Below are 22,173 nucleotides of genomic sequence, written 5' to 3'. Positions count from 1 at the left end.
TTGAATTACTTTAAGCACACAACTAAGGGATAATGTAACATTGACAGTATGATGTCATCAGTGATGTCACTTAACTTGCCATGAGTAATGTAACATGAGGTTGTCAGCAGTACATGATGGGGTCACAAGTTACAGTTAGCTCAGTAAACAATAACTGGTGTATTTCACAGTTTTTTTAAAACATTAACTTTTATATTACAGAATCTAACTATGTCACTTTAACCTTGGGTTTATTTTCAGTGAATTTCTAGGTATTGTTGTTTTTTTTTTTTACCATAAGTTAAAATCTTAATGCTTTACCGAACTAGACTAGAACATCGCTTTAACCTTTCAGTGAATTGCGCATTTAAAAAAAAAAAAGTTTAATAGGATATTATCATACATACGCAAGTATACCATCACTTAAACACTGGTCATCTTCAGTGAATTTTCATATTCACCCAACTCCACTACTGGGCATACCTTTTTACGCTGTGAAGCTTGGTGTTGGCTGCAGAGGCCTGTGCCCAACCACATGCCTTGGCTGGCCAAAGACTGAGCATGGCAGGGGTGTGGGGATTGAGGGGCACTGCTGCCCATGGGGTGCTTGGCGCACAGATTGGCCACAGGCGAGGCTGTGCGCAGCGGGGGTGGCTGGCTGGAGGGGGCTGGAGATGAACTGCCAACCGCTGTAACATGAGATCAAGCTAACTTTACTGATTGAAGCTTGCATTGTGTTGCTGTACTATAAACATCTAAACTAAATATGTTATTCAGCGCCAAGATGCCCTTGTGTGTGAACGTGCGCTTTACAAATACACATGTTATGTTATGTACTGCACGGCAGAGGCGTGCTGGGTCCTGGGCCATGGTTTGTATTTTTTTTTATTTTGGCCCCAGGGAAGAGGGGAATCCCTCAGGAATGTGCCAGGAGTTCAGTGCACCCCTTTCATGCCACCTTATATATTTTCTAAACTTATCGTTCAGGACACGAGGACAGAGTCCCTGAGTCCTATAATGGTGGTGCAAGAAAGTGCCCCTTTTTAGGTCTCGGCTCAAAGGCTGCGCTTGCGCAGTCTCGATCCGAGATTTAATGACTTGGAGAAGAGGGGCTTGAACCCGCTCCTCTTCTCCCCTGTTCTCCATTGGCTGGCCTCTTGAATGCTGGCCAGCCATTGGAGAAGAGGTCCGTCACTCCGAACAGGCCCCGTCCTTTTCGGATTCGGGGGCGTGTTTTTTTCAAGAAGTCTAATTATCTCCTCCAGCCAATGGCAAGAGGAGAGAAAAGGAAAACACGCCCCCGAATTCGAAACCGCCACTGCATTTCTCCGAGGCATTTCTGCTTCGCCTCGGAGAAAGGCGGTGGTGTTGATGGCATCATCCCCTGCTCCTCGATCTAAACATGGTCCCTCCAGGGGCCCTTCAGATGCCCTTGTTAATGCTTGTACACAGCAAAACAAAACAAAATTAAATAACTGATAATAGGTTCCTGTCGGCCCGGGTAACGCATTTCTCCGCCCACCTCTTGCGCCACGTTCTCCGTGTTCTCATGAACTCCCTTCCTTCGGTTTCCCTTGCGCGCTGGACACAGTTAAGCTGTGCGCTGGGACAAGAGGCGCAGATGTTCGTCCGCAGCGTGCTTCCTCTCTCGCACCTCGCCCTCATGCTTGCCCAGTATTTTCACCCTCTCCACTCCATGCACCCCTCGGCCCCCTCACACCTCTTCCTGGTGACTGCTCTCTACTGTCACCCCCACCATGTATCTCTCTAACGTCCTTTCCCCTTCCCCCTCTCTGCTCTCCACCTCCTCGCGCCCTCTTTCACACCATCCTTTCTTCCACCTTACCTCGCCCACCCGTCTTCGCTTCCTTTTCCCTCTCTCCTGCAGTCTCATATCTTTGGCCCCCCGCGCCTCAACCGCCCCTGCCTTTCTCTTTTTTTTTAACGTTTCCTGGTAAAATCTTCCCGTCTCCTTTTTACACCCCCCCTCATCCTCTCACCTTACCTATCTGCCCTTCCCCGCCTCCCTCGAGCGCTTTTTCTCACCACTCATATTTGCAGTGCAGTGAAAGGCTTCAGATCAGCCAGTGTGCCCGCCGCGAGGCGCTGTGGTAGATGACGTGTCCTGCGTGAGGCTCCAGAGTAGCCAGTGTGCCCAGTGAGAGGATCAGCCGTAGACTGTGTGTGCAGGGAGGTTCTCGGGATTAAACGATGTATGCTGTGAGAGCCGCAGGAGTAAACCGTGTGCGGCTGAGAAGTAGGCAGTGCGCAGGTAGAAGTTCAGGAGTAGCCAGTGCGTGCAGTGAGAGTGCGTTATAGCACAGGGATGGCTCCGATTCTGGAGTAAATCATGTGTGCAGTGATGGGCTCCTAAGTAGATCGATGGGCTCCTGCGTAGATCGTGTGTGCAGTGAGGGGCTCCTGCGTAGATCGTGTGTGCAGTGAGGGGCTCCTGCGTAGATCGTGTGTGCAGTGAGGGGCTCCTGCGTAGATAGTGTGTGCAGTGAGGGGCCTCCGGAGTACATTGTGTGTGCAATGAGGGACCCATGAGTACCTAGTGTGCAGTGAGGGGCCCAGGGGCAGTTAGTGTGTGCAGTGAGGGGCTCAGGAGTAGCCACTGGTTGCAGTGAGGGGCTCAGGAGTAGCAATTGGTTGCAGTGAGGGGCTCACGAGTAACCACTGGTTGCAGTGAGGGGCTCAGGAGTAGCCACTGGTTGCAGTGAGGGGCTCAGGAGTAAACCGTGTGCAGTGAGGCCCTTGTGAGTTAACCGTGTGTGCAGTGGGAGGCTCAGGAGTAAACCGTGCGTGCAGTGGGAGGCTCAGGAGTAAACCGTGCTGCAGTGAGTGGCTCGGAAATAGCCAGTGTGTGTAGTGAGACGCTCGGGAGTAGCCAGTGTGTGTGCAGTGAGGGGCTGGGGAGTACCCAGTGCGTGCAGTGAGGGGCTGGGGAGTACCCAGTGTGTGCAGTGAGGGGCAGGGGAGTACCCAGTGCGTGCGTTGAGGGGCTGGGGATTACCCAGTGCGTGCAGTAACGGGCTGGGGAGTACCCAGTGCGTGCAGTGAGGGGCTGGGGAGTACCCAGTGCGTGCAGTGAGGGGCTGGGGAGTACCCAGTGCGTGCAGTGAGGGGCTGGGGAGTACCCAGTGCGTGCAGTTTGTTGTGCATTCTCGGCCGAGAAGAGCACAGGAATGTGGGTGTTCGGAGACGCGCACATGCTCAAACCTTTATTATTTATAAATCCAATTGTTAAATAACTGATGCACCTGAGTATGGATTTACGACACTGTCTCTTTGTCTAACACAATTACAAGAAGTGTGCCAAATGGAGGCGTCATCATTTGACAAACACAATGAGCCTTTTGACTTGTTTTCAAGAGTCCTGGCGTGGGACACCTTCGCTCACACACCCGGTGACTTCTCGGGGCTAGGGTGTGATCCACTACTCCCTCACTACGGCAGACTTTTCTAAGCAGCAACGTAGATAGCCACTCTACCTCACAACATCCCTCTACCTCACTACATCACTATTTCACTACCTCACTCTTTCTCACTACATAACTCTCTCTACCTCACTACTCCACTCTATCTCACTACCTCACTATCTCACAACTTCTCTCTCTCAAAACATCACTACCTCACTCTCTAGCTCACAACTTCACTCTCTCTCACTCACTACCTCAATCACTCTCTATCTCACTACCTCACTCTTTCTATCTCACTAACTCACTTTCACTCTTTCACTACCTCTCACTACATCACAACATCACTCTATGCTTATATATCACTACCTCACAACATCCCTCTCCCTCACTACCTCACTCTTTCACTACCTCACTCTCTATCTACCTCACTCTCTATCTCACTACCTCACTCTCTCTCACTACCTCACTCTCTATTTCAATATCTCACTCTCTCTATCTCACTACCTCACTCTCTCTCTGCTAATTTTTATATAAAAAGTTTTTATAAAAAAAAAAATACAGTTTACTCTTTTTGAAGAACTATGCTGACTCAGCCATTTTTTTCCGTTTGAGGTGTCTAAAGGTAATATACACATACAACTTTAAATGTAACCTAATGAATGCAGACAGGACAAGTCGTAAACAGCAATTACCTCTGTTTTCCGACTTGTGCCGTCAAAAGTTCTTTCATGAGCCTGCTGGACTACTCTGTGTGACGTCTATGTTCTAGGAGGAAGTAACCCTGTATTCTCCAGTGTTAAAATGTAAGGGTTACAGGCAGGGCTTTAAGTGGGATGAAAGATTGGGCGTGGGGGGTGAGGGGGGAGCGGTCTCAAAGGGGCGTTGTCAATGTAAGTAAGGGCGTGGCTTAAAACACGTAAGCTAAACAGCTGTGCTTAGAATAGTGTGCCGCCCAACTTGCATTTTGATGATTTATTGCTAATCTCGTCACAGGTGCTGGAAGGTTTGTGGAAGCCACTGTGTGTGTGGCTCTGTGTATGTGGCTCTGTGTGTGTGGCTCTGTGTATGTGGCTCTATGCGCGGTGGCTCTGTCTGTGTGTGGGTAACTGTGTGTGTAGGTGGCTCTGTGGGTGGCTCTATTTGTGTGTGGGTTGCTTTATGTGAGTGGCTGTGTGTGTGTGGGTGGCTCTGTGTGTGGGTGGCTGTGTGTGTGTGGCTCTGTGTGTGAGTGCAAATGCAAAAGGTCTCGCATTTGAGAGTGATTAAGCTATTGACATTGTAAATAACAATGCCGTTTCTTTAAATGTTTTAAAAACAAAAACAAAAATAATGTCATGAGCAATGCCAATAGCTCTAACTTTACCAATGCCGAGACCATTGCATTGTAAATGCTTGTTGACATGGTCGCCCCCGCTGTTTGCCTGGTACAAGATGTGATTTCGATTGAAAGTGCACTGGGTTCCTGCTAATCAGGTCGCCAGTGCCAGAGCTTTCACAAAACTGTTCAATTGTTCTCCCAATTGGCAAAAACTTTAGCACAATCTGCAAGTCTCTAGTTATGTTATGTTATCTTAGCTTGTAAGGCGCCACAGCTGCCCCAGCAAGGGGGCGTCCCGGCGCTAATGCAGGAAAGAAACACAGCAGAGAGCCCACCAGAAAAACTAAGGGGCAGGGAAAAGATAGGTCTTAATGGCCTTTCTAAAAGCCAAGTAGTTGTCAAGGCCACGGATATGCACAGGGAGCGAGTTCCAAAAGGTGGCAGCTCTGTAGCGAAAGGAGCAGCCGCCAGACCGAACTCTACGGGGTTGAGGAACCACCACCAAATGCTGACCCTGTGAGCGAAGATGTCGCAAGGGGACATAAGGCAGGAAGAGATCAGCCAGAATGGGAGACGAGGCCAATTTCAAAGCCTTGAAGGCGATGCATAAGGCTTTGAATTCAATGCATCTGGCTACAGGTAGCCAGTGCAGACTGCGAATAGCATTAGACACAGAGCAGAATTTGCGGAGACCTAGAAGCGTTCTGGCGGCTGCATTCTGTGCCCTTTGCAGCCTCAGGACCTCTGCCATGTTGGACCCTAAATAAAGGGAGCAGGCATAGTCAAGTCTTGATAAGACAGTCGCCTGAATGATGACCTGACGTGTAGAGGCGTCGAAAAGGCCTAACAGTGGTCTAAGCCCCCGAAGGAGTCCAAAACATGTCCCGGACGATTTTTTGCGTTTGGACTGGATAGTTCAAGGAGGAATCAAGCCATACCCTGAGGTTTTTTACTACCTGTTTAGGGGAAGGGGGCTTACCGAGGCTAGTTGGCCACCAGAAATCACTCCACCGACCATGGTCCCTACCCACTAACAATACCTCAGATTTATTAGAGTTCAGTTGGAGGCAGTTGCTGTTCATCCACTCGGCCACTGCTGCACGGTCGCCCTGAAACTTAAGGGCGTCCTGCTCAGTGTTATTAGAGAGTGCCACCAGCAACTGAGTATCGTCAGCGTAGGAGACCATAGTCAGACCTCTACTGCTGGCAACTGCCGCTAGAGGCTGAACATATATATTGAACAATAGGGGACTGAGGAAGGAGCCCTGAGGCACCCCTTGTTTAACTGGATGTTTGCCAGAGGCAATAACCGTAAATGACCTCTCATGGAGAAATGAGCCCAGCAACTCCAAAGCCGAGCCCAAAATTCCAGCCTCCGTAAGGCGTCTCAGCATTATGTCATGCGACACCGTGTCGAACGCGGAGCTCAGATATAACAAAATCAGCGCCGACGTTCGACCCTCATCAGCAGCTGACCAGAGATGTTCTGTAACTGCTAAGAGTGCTGACTCCATGCTATGGCCCGGCCTGAAACCATTCTGAGAAGAATCCAGAAGATTATTAGCGGTCAGATACTCGGATAGAATGGAATTAACATAGGCCTCTGTGATTTTGGCTGCCCATGGAAGCAGAGAAATGGGGCGGTAGTTCTCTGGTCTGTCTGGGTCAAGGGAAGGTTTCTTCAGTAAAGGAATCACATTAGCCTGTTTCCAGGCCTGGGGCACCACAGCTGTTCTAAGGGAACAATTAATCAACTGATTCAGGGGCGGTAGAATGGTCGACAGTACCTTCTTAAACTGGTCAGGTTTAAGTGGGTCGGCAGGAGAACCTGACTTGATCTTAATAGCAGAGAGCTGATCAGCCGTGACAGATGGAAAAGGGTGGAGGGTGTTGGCCTGTTGACAGTCACGTGGCTCCTGCGTGGTGCTATTGATGGACGGAAACGACCGATAAATGGAGTCCACCTTTTCCACAAAAAAATAGGGCTAGATCCTCACACTGCTTATTGGACTTAATGGTAGACCCAGCTGTGGTTTGTTTAGATTGCAGACCAGCCAGAATAGAGAAAGTACTAGAGTAGTAAATGGTAATCTGGTTCCCAGGGTCTAATGTACTAAAGAGGGTCCCTAAGGGCTGCAGCACGAATTGTGGAACCCCTCCCTTAACACATGCAAGGCGGCCATTGCAGGCTGCGCATCCTGGTGCAGACAAAAGTGAAAACACAACATGTCACACATCCCTGTGTGCCATGTCCCCTACCACTGCATAGGATATTCGTTAATTAGTCCTACAGCAGGCTTGACAGCCCTAAGGCAGGGTGCTTAATATAATATGTGAGGGTATATCTGCATGACCAAATATGCCCCTGTGCTGATCAGCCCTAAAGCTGCCAGTGCAAGTGACCAGGGAAGACATCTTAGACCATGTACTGGACACTGGTGAAAACGAGTTCTCCAGCTCCATGATGGGTTCACTGAAAATATGGGATGTTTGGTGCCAAACATCTGGTCTTGACAAACACACACTGATGTCAGTGTTGAATTTATCAACACATGCACTTAGAGAGTACCTCGGAGGTGCCCCTGAAAACCTACCAGCCTCTGGTGTGCTTGCTGATTGGATTCTGCCAGCTTGCAACCCAAAACACTGTTCTGGCCTCCTAAGGTGAGAACCTTTGCTCTCAGGCGACCCAGAACAAAAGCCTGTCTGGATGACCTGCTGATTAGCCTCCTTCAGCTGGCGAGCTTCAAAGGAGCCGCTGCCTTCGGAATGCGAATCTGGCTCTCCTCACAGTTGAGGAAGCCACCCCCAGGTCCAGAGCCCATTTGTCACCTGGACAGGTGGAAATATTAGCTAGTCAGATAGCCGTGCCACTCCCAGGCTTGTAACACCCCTAAGGTGAGCTAACTGCATAGAGGACACAAATTTTCAGAAGTAACCATCTTTATGGTGGCAAACCTAGGAATTATGGGACAGGGTTATACCCACTTCCCACAGGAAGTGGTCATATAGGGGGCGTAATGATCCCAAGGGTCAGTAGTCCATTGGCTACTACCCTACACTCACCTAACGTCACTAAAGTCAGTATCTAGGGGAGTCCCTGGCACCAGAGAAGGGGATCGGGATGACCTAGGATAAGAGCGTACAGCGAAGAGCCGCAAAAGCAGAGATGACTGATAAGAGCACCTGTTTCCCTAAGGGGGAACTGTTACGTATCAAAAGAAACTGTACATGCGAGTGTGATTTCCAGGCTGCAGCTGCTGACAGTGTAGCCAGATTCCAAGTGCGAGGCTATTCGGGGGAAACTTAATTGAATGCCAAGAAGAAAGTGGACACCAGGTCGAGAGTAGAACTGGTTAGTGGGGCATCCATTTCGATGAAGAAAAGAAGATCTCTAGCCTCTAATACACAGCTAAGGGAATGCAGAATGATTACGGATTCCTCCAGTAGTGCCAATGATATTACAAAATCATTGAGGAAAAGTTGGCACATCCTAAAAGCAGATTCCATCTTAGGGGAGAATCTTTCTAAGGCTCCCCTTTTGACATTCAGGAAAGCTCGGTCATTAAAAGACCATTTGGTACAAAGCCACTAAGTAAGAGAGAACAGACAATCATGCTTTCGCTCTTTAAAGGGCTTTTTCCTTGTGGGAGATGTAAGGCCTGTGAGCACTGTTGAAAGGTTTTGTCCTATGCTGTACCAGGGCTTAGAAATCCAAGATTGAGTGAAAAATGTATGAATTGCAACACTAGCCACACGGTATCCTGTTTAGTATGTTCGTGTGGACTACAGTATGTCGGCAGTACCATACATCCGACAAAAATAAGGATTCTGGAACATCTCAGAGCCATTGCCTCTAATAATGTTAATTATACGGTGGCCAGGCATTTCGAGAGTCACCACAATAGCAACAGCGATCTGGTATGCTATTTATCCCTGGATCATGTTCCCAATGATATAAGGGGGTAGGGGGAGACAGAGTGCTGAAGCTTAGAAGGCTGGAGTCAAGGTACATCTTAGATATGCAATCAAAAATGCCCCTTTGGTTTAAACAGTGGGGAAGAGCTGGCAATCCATCTGTAGGTTCACAGTAGGAGGGCATTGTAGTTGTGGGATCTGGAGAAGGCTTGTACATTTGTATATAGATACATGTATGATGACATTTTGGTTACCATTTCATTTGTAAGTGTGAAGGTAGGGGTGTGGTATTTAGCATTGCGTTATTTTTCACAAGTATTCATGTAGGACAGGCCCATCACGGGCATAATGTTAAATTTGTCCAGAACATGCAACTATCCATAAGATGTAAATAGATGTATATATGTTCATGCCCATTCAGGGCGAGATTTTGTCCTTGATTCAATGAATTTGAACAATGTGGACTCTAATGCTCTTTATAAGCTATCAATAAGATGTAAGTAGATGTATATATGTGCATGCCCATTCAGGACGAGATTTTGTCTTTGATTCAATGAATTTGAACTATGTGGATTCTAATGTGGTTTATAATTTTGCATGTTCAAAGATGGCCGAAATGGTTTTATACTGAGGCCAGTCCTTTGTTGATTTTGACACCTTGAACCCGCCAATGGATTTGAATTATGCATTTAAATGGCGCGGTCTCGGGCTGCCGCTGCATATTGAAGAAGGCTGTTGCCGAAACGTGTCTCGTTTGTGTGTTTTCCCAATAAATTTGAGTTTAAGGAGGTCCCGCGAGTGCTTATACTTTGTGTACTAAGAAGCTGGTGTATGTATGTATGCATGCATGCATGCATGCATGCATGCATATATATATATATATATTACCTACTGGCGGTCGCCAGTAGGTAGTTATAGTTAGGACCACGTTTCCATAGGAAATCCGCAACATTCTATTTTGAATAACTTTGGCGCCGGTCGACGAATCCTCGCGAATTTTTCAAAATAGGTGGGGCGCTACGCTCCGCTCCTACCCTGAAAGTCTCGGGGGGATTCGTCAAGCGGGGGCTGAGATAAAAGGGGGGTCCCAAAACGCGTTTTTCCCATGCATTTTTCCATAGGACCTTTAGACACAGCTACAGCCCGAACGGCTGAACAGAATTACTTGAAATTTGGCAGAGAGGTAGCCATAAGGTCAAGGAAGTGCCTTTTGCAGGTCTGGTGTAAATCTGTTCAGTATTTCCGGAGAAAATAGCATTTAAAAGCATATATATATCTATATGCGCGCAGGGTGCGCGCACCGTGCGAGCACCCTAACGTGCGCGAGCGTAATTCTGATTGGTGGTTACATGTTAGTCAACGTTCGAATCGGTCGAAATCAGGAAGTGTCGGCCGCCATTTTGTTTGTTTTCAGTGCGAGAGTGAAAAAGGAAGGTGGCGAACGTGAAAAGGGGGCAGGGTAGAGAGTTCCTGACCCCCCTAGCCTTTGTCAGGGGGTCCCTGAAGGACCCCGAAGGCAAAAAAAAATTATTTGTTTTTTTAAAAATCGCGGGGGTGCGCGCACAGTGCGCGCACCCTGAAAAACACAAAAAAAAAATAATAATTCGCAGGGTAAAAACCAAAAAAAAAAAAAATAATTTTTAATACGTAGTTTATTGTAAAATAAATATATAAAAAAAAATACATAAATAAATTAGCATTTAAAAAACCGTACAAATTCACTGAAAAAACCATAGGTTTCACACACGTTATAGTTAGGAATTAGCATTTAAAAAACCTTGCAAATTCACTTAAAAAACCATAGGTTTCACACATGTTATAGTTAGCTGGACATTTCACTCATAAAAAACCAATGAAATTCCCCCGTTATAGTTACTGCAGGCAACTATAACTCACGCGACCGCAATCCTCTGCTGATGACGTCAGATATTACATCACTGATGACATATGTGTCTTTCTGAAAAATAAATATTTGTAATATATGTATAGCTAAAGATTAATGGAAGAAGACATGGGTAAATAAGTGTCTAAATACAGTATTAGCATCAGCAGAGGATTACGGTCGCGTGAGTTATAGTTGCCTGCAGTAACTATAACGGGGGAATTTCATTGGTTTTTTATGAGTGAAATGTCCAGCTAACTATAACATGTGTGAAACCTATGGTTTTTTAAGTGAATATATATATATATATATATATATATATATATATATATATTCACTTAAAAAACCATAGGTTTCACACGTTATAGTTAGGTGGATATTTCACTCGTAAAAAACCAATGAAATTCCGCCGTTATAGTTAGTTCAGATAACTATAACTCGCGCGCCCGCAATCCACTGCTCATGACGTCACATATTACATCACTCATGACATGGTCAGTGGCATCACTGATGACATCACTGATGACATCATCCTTGTGATAGAGTGGCGGTCGCGCGAGTTATAGTTATCTGAACTAACTATAACGGGGGAATTTCATTGGTTTTTTACGAGTGAAATGTCCACCTAACTATAACATGTGTGAAACCTATGGTTTTTTAAGTGAATTTGCAAGGTTTTTTAAATGCTAATTCCTAACTATAACGTGTGTGAAAACTATGGTTTTTTCAGTGAATTTGTACGGTTTTTTAAATGCTAAGTTATGTATGTATTATTATATTTTTTATATATTTATTTTACAATAAACTATGTATTAAAAAGTTTATTTTATTTTATTTTTTTTAGGGTTTTTCACGTGATTTTTTGAAAAAAATTTAAATGTTTTTTTCTGACTTCGGGGTCTTCAGGGACCCCCTGACAAAGGCTAGGGGGTCAGGAACTCTCAACCCTGCCCCCTTTTCACATTCGCCACCTTCCTTTTTCACTCTCGCACTCAAAACAAACAAAATGGCGGCCGACACTTCCTGATTTCGACCGATTCGAACGTTGGCTGACATTTAACCACCAATCAGAATTACGCTCGCGCACGTTAGGGTGCGCGCACGGTGCGCGGCTATAGATATTTATGTGCTTTTAACTCAATTTTCTCAGGAACTACTGAACAGATTGACTCCATATATGCAAAAGGCACTTCCCTGACCTGAGGACTACCTCTTTGCCAAATTTCAAGTAATTCTGTTCAGCCGTTCGGGCTGTACCTTCGACTAAAGGTCCTATGGGAAAATGCATGGGGAAAACGTGTTTTGGGACCCCCCTTTTTTCTCAGCCCCCGCTTAACGAATCCCCCCCTTCAAAACGAAGTGCATCATATGTCCTCCATGTGCGCACGGTGCACGAAGCGCATCGTGCGTACATGGCCCAGCTAGCGTAACGTGGGCACGCGGTGCGCGTAGCGCACCGCGTGCCCACCGTGCGTGCACGGCACTAACTGCGTAAAGTGGGCGCGCGGTGCGCGAAGCGCACCGCGTGCTTACTGTGCACGCACGGTGCGCGAAGCGCACCGTGCGCGCACGGAACGAACTGCGTTAAGTGGGCGCGCACGCCACGAATGGCGTAAAGTAACTTAGCATTTAAAAAACCGTACAAATTCACTGAAAAAACCATAGGTTTCACACACGTTATAGTTAGGAATTAGCATTTAAAAAACCTTGCAAATTCACTGAAAAAACCATAGGTTTCACACATGTTATAGTTAGCGGAAATTTTACTGATAAAAAACCAATGAAATTCCCCCGTTATAGTTAGTGCAGGCAACTATAACTCACGCGACCGCAATCTTCTGCTGATGACATATGTGTCTTTATGAAAAAAAAATATTTGTAATATATGTATAGCTAAAAATGTATGGAAGAAGACATGGGCAAATAAGTGTCTAAATACAGTATTAGCATCAGCAGAGGATTGCGGTCGCGTGAGTTATAGTTGCCTGCACTAACTATAACGGGGGAATTTCATTGGTTTTTTATCCGTGCGTGCACGGCACTAACTGCGTAAAGTGGGCGCGCGGTGCGCGAAGCGCACCGCGTGCTTACTGTGCACGCACGGTGCGCGAAGCGCACCGTGCGCGCACGGAACGAACTGCGTTAAGTGGGCGCGCACGCCACGAATGGCGTAAAGTAACTTAGCATTTAAAAATTTCCGCTAACTAGAACATGTGTGAAACCTATGGTTTTTTCAGTGAATTTGCAAGGTTTTTTAAATGCTAATTCCTAACTATAACGTGTGTGAAACCTATGGTTTTTTCAGTGAATATATATATATATATATATATATATATATATATATATATATATATATATTCACTGAAAAAACCATAGGTTTCACACGTTATAGTTAGCGGAAATTTTACTGATAAAAAACCAATGAAATTCCCCCGTTATAGTTAGTGCAGGCAACTATAACTCACGCGACCGCAATCCTCTGCTGATGCTAATACTGTATTTAGACACTTATTTGCCCATGTCTTCTTCCATAAATTTTTAGCTATACATATATTACAAATATTTTTTTTTCATAAAGACACATATGTCATCAGCAGAAGATTGCGGTCGCGTCGCGTTGCCTGCACTAACTATAACGGGGGAATTTCATTGGTTTTTTATCAGTAAAATTTCCGCTAACTATAACATGTGTGAAACCTATGGTTTTTTCAGTGAATTTGCAAGGTTTTTTAAATGCTAATTCCTAACTATAACGTGTGTGAAACCTATGGTTTTTTCAGTGAATTTGTACGGTTTTTTAAATGCTAAGTTACTTTACGCCATTCGTGGCGTGCGCGCCCACTTAACGCAGTTCGTTCCGTGCGCGCACGGTGCGCTTCGCTTCGTTTTGAAAGGTAATATTTTAATTTTTCTTAGTTATTATATGCCATGCACACATGGTGCCCTTCGGGCACCATTTGCAGATGGGGTGTGGAGAGTGTGGATAATTTATTTTTTTTAATCATTTTTTACCGTACGCGTACAGTGAGCGTAATCGGCGAAATTATCGAAAAAATTAAAATTCCGTTTTGGGCCTTGGGGGATCTTTGAGGACTCCCTCAACATGGCTAGGTGCTTTCGAGCTGTCTAAACAGCCCCTTTACATGTTTTTTTCGTTTGTTTTTAAATACACACTCTGAGTGCGAGAGAGAAAATGGCGGCCGCCGCTTCCTGGTTTCGACCGATTCGAATGTTTACTAAGATATAACAGCCAATCAGAATCGCGCTCGCGCACGTCACCGTACGCGTACGGTAAGCGCACCGTAAGCGCACCGTAAGCTGGCTCAGATATATATATTGATTTAAAAGCTATTTTCACAGAATTTACTGAACAGATTTACACCAAACCTACAAAAGGCACTTCCTTGACCTGAGGACTACCTCTCTGCCAAATTTCAAGTAATTCTGTTCAGCCGTTCGGGCTGTAGCTGTGTCTAAAGGTCCTATGGAAAAATGCATGGGAAAAACGCGTTTTGGGACCCCCCTTTTATCTCAGCCCCCGCTTGACGAATCCCCCCCGAGACTTTCAGGGTAGGAGCGGAGCGTAGCGCCCCACCTATTTTGAAAAATGCGCAAGGATTCGTCGACCGGCGCAAAAGTTATTCAAAATAGAATGTTGCGGATTTCCTATGGAAACGTGGTCCTAACTATAACTACCTACTGGCGACCGCCAGTAGGTGATATATATATATATATATATATATATATATATATATCGCCACAACTCGCCCACAATCCGTATGCTGGAAAGACGAGGCGAACCCAGATTCTGTGAGTGAAGATTTTATTCCGTGCCCAGCACCGCCGCCATTACGCGTTTCAGCTCTACACGATCCTTGATCACATGATATATATACACACATATATATATATATATATATATATATATATATATACACATACACATACACATACACACACACACACACTTTGCTACATCGAAGTAATACTTTAGATGGAAGTATCTAACAAGAAAAAAAATGTGTGGGTCAATTATTCTAGATCTGTGCAAAATGTAATAGGCATAGCATTACATTGCTCACTTTGTGAGCGATGGATCCGCTTGATTGACGTCCTGAAACCTGTCCCGAAAGTTTGGGTATTCAATGCAGAAGACAAAAAGATTCTTGCTTCTCCCATTCTTCCCACTCAAATTATTTAAAACAGAGGAAAGTTTGGGAGACCTAAAAGTTCCCAGGCTATACATAGCCTTCGTGCAGGATGTAATGAAGGCATAAGCCATGTGACAATGCCGTGACTGGTACTTCCTCCAAACCTTCTGCCTTCTAGCATTACTTTCTATGGACGGATGAGGCACAGAAAAGCTAAAGAATTTCTGGTAGATTCTGTGTTTATCAGAGGCATCATTAAATGTTCTTAAGTTTTGGGGATCTGGGTGACACTCCTTCCCAATCTCACCTGGTCTCTCAACGTCACCCCTCTGGGTTTGCGCCGATCTCCTTCGATGGCAAACGCTGCCACTAAACCTTCTTGCGGTCCTGGTTCCGAGAGATGTATGGTTTGGCCACTAAATCCCTGTTGGGAAGTCTGAGACCGAGATTGGCCCTCACTCAGTGCAGCATTCCTCCCTTTGACGGGGGGGGGGGGGGGGTCAGGAATGACGAACCTATATTTATATTATCTGGCGACTAGGCTCCTCACCGTACATGACTAATTTAATGGTGGCTGGTTGGATCCGGCCTACCGCCTAGAGCTGCATACCCTGGGTTTTCCGGTATCCAAGGGTTGCTCTACAGAACCGCTATCCCCGACGCTCTGGGGTGTTCTTGGGCTGGCGAGCCGCCCTGCGCCACACCTGACAAACTAACTCAATGTACTCCTTTGTGGTGCGGAACGTGGCTCAAAGATGTCACCGCTCTTTCTGGTTTCAGAGCCTGGGATCTCATCGGGATTTCTCAGCTGGGGAATGTGTGAAGCGGGAGCCACATACGCGAACTCCCCAAACATGCAGACTCGGTTCTCCCTCCACACCTCCCGGTTCTACCGCTATCTACAGCTGCTGCGCCATGCCCTCCATGTCCACATCGCGGAGGGGACCTCCTTAACCGAATATAGCCCACCTGAAGCCCAGGTCATGACTGGCAATCTGGGGAAAGGAGGGATTTCCCGCATCTATCGTTCCCTTACAATTAACACCCCCAATTCCCTCCCGAATCTCCAGGATAAGTGGGATGGTTGGCTTGGATCCTTAGATGACGCTGATTGGAGAGATGCGCTGATGGCCCCTAAACTAGCTTCAGCGCAGCTCCGATTAGTTCAAATATACTACTTGCACGCGGCTTACCTCACGCCATTGCGTCTTCATAGCTCTGGTCTCCGACCTGATGCTTCCTGTCCCCGCTGTAGCTGTCCCCAAGCTCTGTCCTGCAATCACACACTACTGGGAGTTAGTGACAGCAGAACTTACAGAGGTCCTGGGCTGGGAGGTCCCTTTGAACCCGGTTGCCATACTTCTGGGCGTTACTGATGGTTTGGACGGGACCAGGACCGAGAAGCTTTGTTTAACTACGGCACTGGTGGAGGCTAAACGGGACATTCCAGCCCTCTGGTTAGACCAGACAGCTCCTTCCATGACACGTTCGCGCAGAGGGGTAGATTGGTGTCAGCACAGGAACGCCCAATGTATGCAGCCCGAGGCTGTCCCAAAAAGTTTCGAAGGGTGTGGGGCAAATGGGTCGGAGTGGTAGATGACTGAGCATTCCTGAGTATCAACTGTGGACTTGGGTGCGGACATTGTTGCTTGCCACTTATAAGTGGATTCATGTATGCAGGGGTATTATTTCTTTATTTTTGTCACTGACTGTACTGATCACTGTGCTAAGAGCTGGCTTTGTTTTTCTTTCTGCAAATGTGTTAAATCAATAAAATTATCCAGAAAATTTTTTACAAAGTATGAAAGGGTCTGCAAAACTCAACTAGAGCCAAGATTGTGCAAAACAAGTGCGCAAGGTCAGGCTCACTGAACAATACGACACAATTTACATCCATTATAAGCAACCGCTCACGCTCGAGAAGAATTCAATCTGGGAAAAACAAAACTTTCACTAGAGTTCATAGCTAGCAGCAACAGTGCTAGCAAGCAAAGCTGAGCATATATACTCTGCTGAACCTCTAATGCCAGCCATGGCCTGTAGCAGAGGAGCCATGCAGATACTGAAGAAGATCCAGGGCCAGATTCACAGAGGACCTCCGCACTCTTGGTAGGACCCGAACTCCTGGCAGGATCCTCCACACTGCAGTTACTCATTGCAGAGGTCTCGCCACAAGTGAGCAGCACCGCCTGGCCCCCCACAACGGCGGGACCTCCACCACGAGTGCGGAGGCCCTTTATGAATCAACCCTTCAGTGTCAATTAAGAATTTAAAAAAATGCTTGAGTAAAACCTTCTCTTGAAACGCGGCTCATGTTTGTGTTAGCACACAAATGTTGTGCGAAGCCTAGTGCACATTTGTAATAAGTGCTTAGCTCTTCCAAACTTACAGCTAGCACTGCCAGCATGGTGTAAATGGTTAATGTGGCCCAGCGTATATTTAAAGCAATTAATGATGAGGGCAAAATCCTACTAGATGGTGTTAGGGGCAATGTGCACATTGATAAGCTTCCCCCCACGATCTCACCTTCTTTGTCGGTCAGCACTTCCATTCTCCCACTGAACATAGCCTTCAGCATGGTGTCATGTCTTGTAAGCACCTGCACAGTGGTGTAACACAAGGAACCACCGACGTTCAAGCGCACATACTTATTACCGAAGCTTCCAACCCCTTTCATGCTGCAGGATTTCGGCTTGGCACCGGATTTTGGGCACAGGGCACTGAGACATGTGTCTCCAGACATGTCCTTCTGTAAATAGATGACAACTCTGCAAATAGAAGGCTTGATGTATGCCGCCGTGGTGGTTGCTCCACAGTGAAGCCAGATAACTCGGAGTGAGATCAAATGGGCTGAAGCTCACAGAACACCTTGGAAAAACAGATAATCAAAACAGTCAGTTAAGGGCTCACTTCAAGGCTAAACATCACTGCAAAGGAAAAACAACAATACCAAATACTTTAAATCAAATTCCTTAATTCCTCATAAGTAGTAAACATAACGTTTTGAAGGCTGGGATACTAGCAGTAAAAAAAAAAAAAAAAAAAGAATGGAGTTACGATGTGAATGCTCTGAAACTTCTGGTTCCTCAAATTAAGTACACGTATAGAATGTAGATCAGACAATTTAATGAGGTCCCAGAAAAATGAAACAGGATGGTTTCAATAAAATATGCTTAGCACAAATAGTGAATTTAGTAACTGGGCTCAGACTGAGAATATGCTAAGGAGCAAAATAAAGCATGTGTCATTCTAAATGAGAAAATGAGTTTATTCCTACCAAAACTTAAAAACAGCACCAGAATTTAAGACAGTTACAATTATTTAGGAATTAAGAAAAAACTAAGCTTTGCTTTTGAAAATAGGTCTTATTTCATCTTACTATTTTCATGCCTTCCAAATGTTAGTAACTGTAAGAAAGTGGGCTCTTGTTGCAGTTGTCCCCCCACTTTTTGCCCCTCTTTTTAGCTACTAGATGCTGATTTTCGACTCCGACGGTGCACTACGGCCTGCTAACCAGACTTCAGTGCCAGTGCTCCTTCCCTAAAACAAGGTGATGTCCAATTGTTGTACAATTGGCTAAGGACTTTATCCCCCTGCAAGTCCCTAGTAAATGGTAACCCTGTTACCTAGGGAATAGGTACTAAGGAGTGTCCCTAAGGGCTGCAGCATATCTTAGAGACACTAAGATACCCACATACAAAATCCACACCACTACCAGTGCAGGCTGCATGACATTGTGCAAACCATGAGACAAAATATGACATGACACACTCCTGTATGAATATACCGCCTTTTTACGCATCCTTTTCCCCCGCATGTAATTACAACGCAGTCGTTACAACGAACGCGTTGTTACCACGCATACCATTACCCAGCAAGTTGTAACAACGACTTGCAGAGGGTGGGGGGGGAGGGGGGGGCGCTGGATGTTGGAATAGTATAATTTACTATTCCAACGCTAGTCTGTGCGGACAGTAGGAAAGGTGTTGGGTTTCAAATCCAACACCTTCTGCCCCCTCCGCAAGTCATTGTTCCGGAGCAATGGTATGCGTGCTTGTAACGACCGCGTTGTAATTCCCTGCGGGGAAAAGCTTTCGTGGTAAACAATGTTCACCCTCCTGTATGTCATGCCAAAGTCACTGCATCTAATAAATGTAAGACCCCAACCTACAGCAGGCCTTTCAGCCCTTAGGCAGGGTGCATTATATTTAATGTGAGAACATAACCGCATGACCAGATATGCCCCTGTGATGGCTAGTCCGATTACTAGATAGTATCAAACACCTCGTATTAAGAGACCCACACGGATTCCAGTGATGGATTTACCAAACACTGACTTAGCCAGCCTGCCACCACAGAAGTTTCTGACCCCCAGGGGTGACGGCCTTTGCTCTCTGGAGGTCAGGAACAAAGCCTGTTAGGGCAGAGAGTGTTTACAGCCCCTCACACAGGATGACCTGAGAATTAGCATTCCAAGGCAGGGAGCTTCAAAGAGCCCACTGCCTTTCTTATACGAATCTGGCTTTCCTTAGAGGTGAGGGGATACCCAACACCCTGTCCAGGGCCCTTGTGGCACCAGGACAGGTGGGAAAATGAGCTATTAAGGAGGCGTGTTGCACTGCCCGGTGGGGCACACCTCTAGGGTGACCAAGTTTGACATGAACACAACTTTAGAAGTTAACCTTCAACAGTAATTATATAGCATTGTACTGGCCTTTCTCCACTACTGGACATTCTAAAATTCATTCAGACAATTCAATTGATTTGCATGTGGCTGGGTCCAAACTGGGGTGGTGTGGTGAGCAAAAGAATGATGGATTTGACCCAGATCCTTGTGACTTGGGGTCAATGTTTGCATTGTCCAGCATTCCGTCCATCAATTCTTTCCTTTGCATATGTCGCCCTAAGTGGGAAGGGTAAGCCCAGACTTGGGTGCCGTCCTCACTACACCACTGGATGCAAGCTAGCCTGGCTGATGAATGGTGATGCCCTGAAACCGGTCCCAGGATTCTTGTTCCCGGTCCAGGGAGGACCTGGCTTGGCATTTCGGGCTGGACTGTTCCCACAAGGAACAGGGTCAAGACTCATTTGCATATGGCTGGGTCTAAACTGGGGTGGTGTGGTGAGAAAAAGAATGATGGATTTGACCCAGATCCTTGTGACTGGGGGTGAATGTTTTCATTGTAAAGCATTCCGTCCATCAATTGTTTCTATTCTAAATATTTCCAGGCATATACCAAACAATTTATGAACTTACGAAATGTATGCACTTGAGGGAAAGAAGTGGGGCCAGTTGAATGCAAAAAAGCCTCTCCAACTACTCAAATCTTATGAGTTGTTCATCAAGTCCTATTTTTTCTGAGCATTCTTGTACTTCCAATTCACAACAAAATATTCACTGTATGAATTACTTGCCCATTAAATAATAGGGAAATTGACACCTCTGCTACTATGCAGCAGTCTAAGCAGCAGCTGATCACGGTGCAGCCTCTCTAGTCTCAAGTCTCCCCTGCCAGCACAGCAGCCAGCTGCAACCCTTGCTGTCTCCATAATGCTGCGCCAGTCTCTCCTTTAACCTGCTCCTAAAAGGAGTCTCTCCAGGCGCACGCAGAATCCTATCATTCACTAGCTTTAATCACATTATCCCAGATTCTTGAAGCACTCTATAGTCATGACCCTTCAGTGTTTCCTGCCTACAATTCCCTCGCAATAGGTTATCACAACAGTTCTCCCTTTTTTCCCCAGGAGCCCAAAACCAGACACTTCCTCCAAGATTGCTCTGTCCAATTTTGGGCAAGGTAATGCAGGACTACTTAGGAGTATATTTAGTACCATACAAATGTGGATTCACAACCACCTTTGAAATTGTGAATCAGGTTTCCATTCGCTATTTCTCCTGCCTGTCTTAACTGCTGTATGCCCATTCGGAACGAAAGTGGAGATAAGACTTCTCTGAAAACAGGAAGGCCACAAAACTAGGCTCAAACACTATCACTCATTAATAAGGAAAACGCGAGCTGCTTACTACAACATGAAGATAGAACAAGCCGAAAACTCCTCTAAAGAGTGATTTGTAATTTTCAAAGAATTATCGTCTCTTGACAGAACTTTGGCTCCCAGTAACGATTCAGTGGAATCCTGCAATTTGATAGCAGATTATTTTTCTGATAAGGTAGAGAAGATCTACTCAACCTTTCCGGAGGAGGCGCGTAGCATGTGGTTGGATAAGACAGGAGTGCGTAACCTGGAGGAGACTCTCTGCCTCTCCAGTTTCAACCTTCCCTCCTTGGACGACCTCAAAACCACTGCTCTGAACATTAAGTCTGGCTCTCCAAGGGACCCGATGAAACCTAGAAATATGAGGGAGAGTATGGACATTCTGGCTCCCTATATTAGGTACCTCCTCAGACTCTCTTTTGAGTCAGGAGTGGTACCTCAAAGGTGGAAGGAGGAAGTGGTTATACCCATCATAAAAAAGGCAGGGGGTTAACGCCAGCCAGATGGAGAATTTACGACCAATCTCACTACTACCTTATTTCGCCAAAATTGCAGAAAAAACGGTTAACGCTCAACAACACACATGAACCGGGTTAGTCTACTCCACCCCACGCAATCGGGCTTCCGGGCAACATAATCCCGAGAATCGGCGCTGTTTCTGTCCACAGAAACCATTCGTAGACAGGTGGATGAAGGACAGACTGTAGCGCTGATTCTGCTGGATCTAAGTGCCGCTTTCGACACCGTTGCCCATCCCATACTCCTCCAGCGCCTTAAGGAGGGAGGACTAACCAATCTGGCTCTGAAATGGCTAAGATCCTTCCTACAGGACAGGACCTTTCAAGTATCTCAAGGACCACACTACTCCAAGAACATCAGGTTAGATCAGGGGTCCCCCAGGGCTCTATATTGAGCCCCACGCTTTTCAACCTGTATATGGCCCCTCCACCCAACATCATTGAAAAATACGGCATTAGTGTCATGTCCTATGCGGATGACACGCAACTTGTAGTATCTCTATCCCAATCACAGGAAAAAGCAGCCACTAATTTCTCCACATGCCTACAAGAGCTGGCGGTCTGGATGTCCAACAACTGTTTAAAGTTGAACGGCAGCAAGACAGAGGTCCCAATTGTGGGCAAAGCTCCCTCGATTTGGTCATCAATGTGGTGGACACAGACCCTGGGCGCCACCCCCTCTCCTAGTGAACAGGTAAAGAACCTGGGGATGTAGCTAGACTCCAAGCTCTCTTTTGACCACCACACCAGGACTGTGGCTGGGAAGTGCTTTGGAATAATGAACGGCCTTCACAAGACTCTAGATGTGCTCCCGATAGCGGCCAGAAAAACTTTAGTCCACGCATTTGTCACCTCGCGTTTGGACTACGGTAATGCGCTCTATATAGGCGCCTGTAGCAAGAGCATTCAAAGACTGCAATGTATTTAAAACGCGGTCGGCCGCCTAGTCCTGATGCTCCCTAGAAGAGCCTCGTCCAAAAATGCCCGA

The 22,173-nt window shown here is 46.2% G+C and overlaps 1 protein-coding gene across 1 annotated transcript in view; it reads right to left on the bottom strand.

The window, feature by feature from the left end:
- The window catches only part of TNFAIP1 (TNF alpha induced protein 1), a 96,284-nt gene that overhangs the window by 44,851 nt on the left and 29,260 nt on the right, over positions 1-22,173 (bottom strand). The window contains exon 2 of the mRNA XM_085649945.1: positions 17,197-17,538. Coding sequence (XP_085506071.1) covers positions 17,197-17,413 — 217 coding nt within the window. The 5' untranslated portion in view covers positions 17,414-17,538. The remainder of the gene's footprint in view (positions 1-17,196; positions 17,539-22,173) is intronic.

The sequence above is a fragment of the Triturus cristatus genome, chromosome 3_2, assembly GCF_964204655.1.
Source record: "Triturus cristatus chromosome 3_2, aTriCri1.1, whole genome shotgun sequence".
Taxonomy (NCBI): domain Eukaryota; kingdom Metazoa; phylum Chordata; class Amphibia; order Caudata; family Salamandridae; genus Triturus; species Triturus cristatus.
The sequence above is the reverse complement of the archived record's forward strand: the minus strand, read 5'-3'. Positions and strand labels throughout refer to the sequence as shown.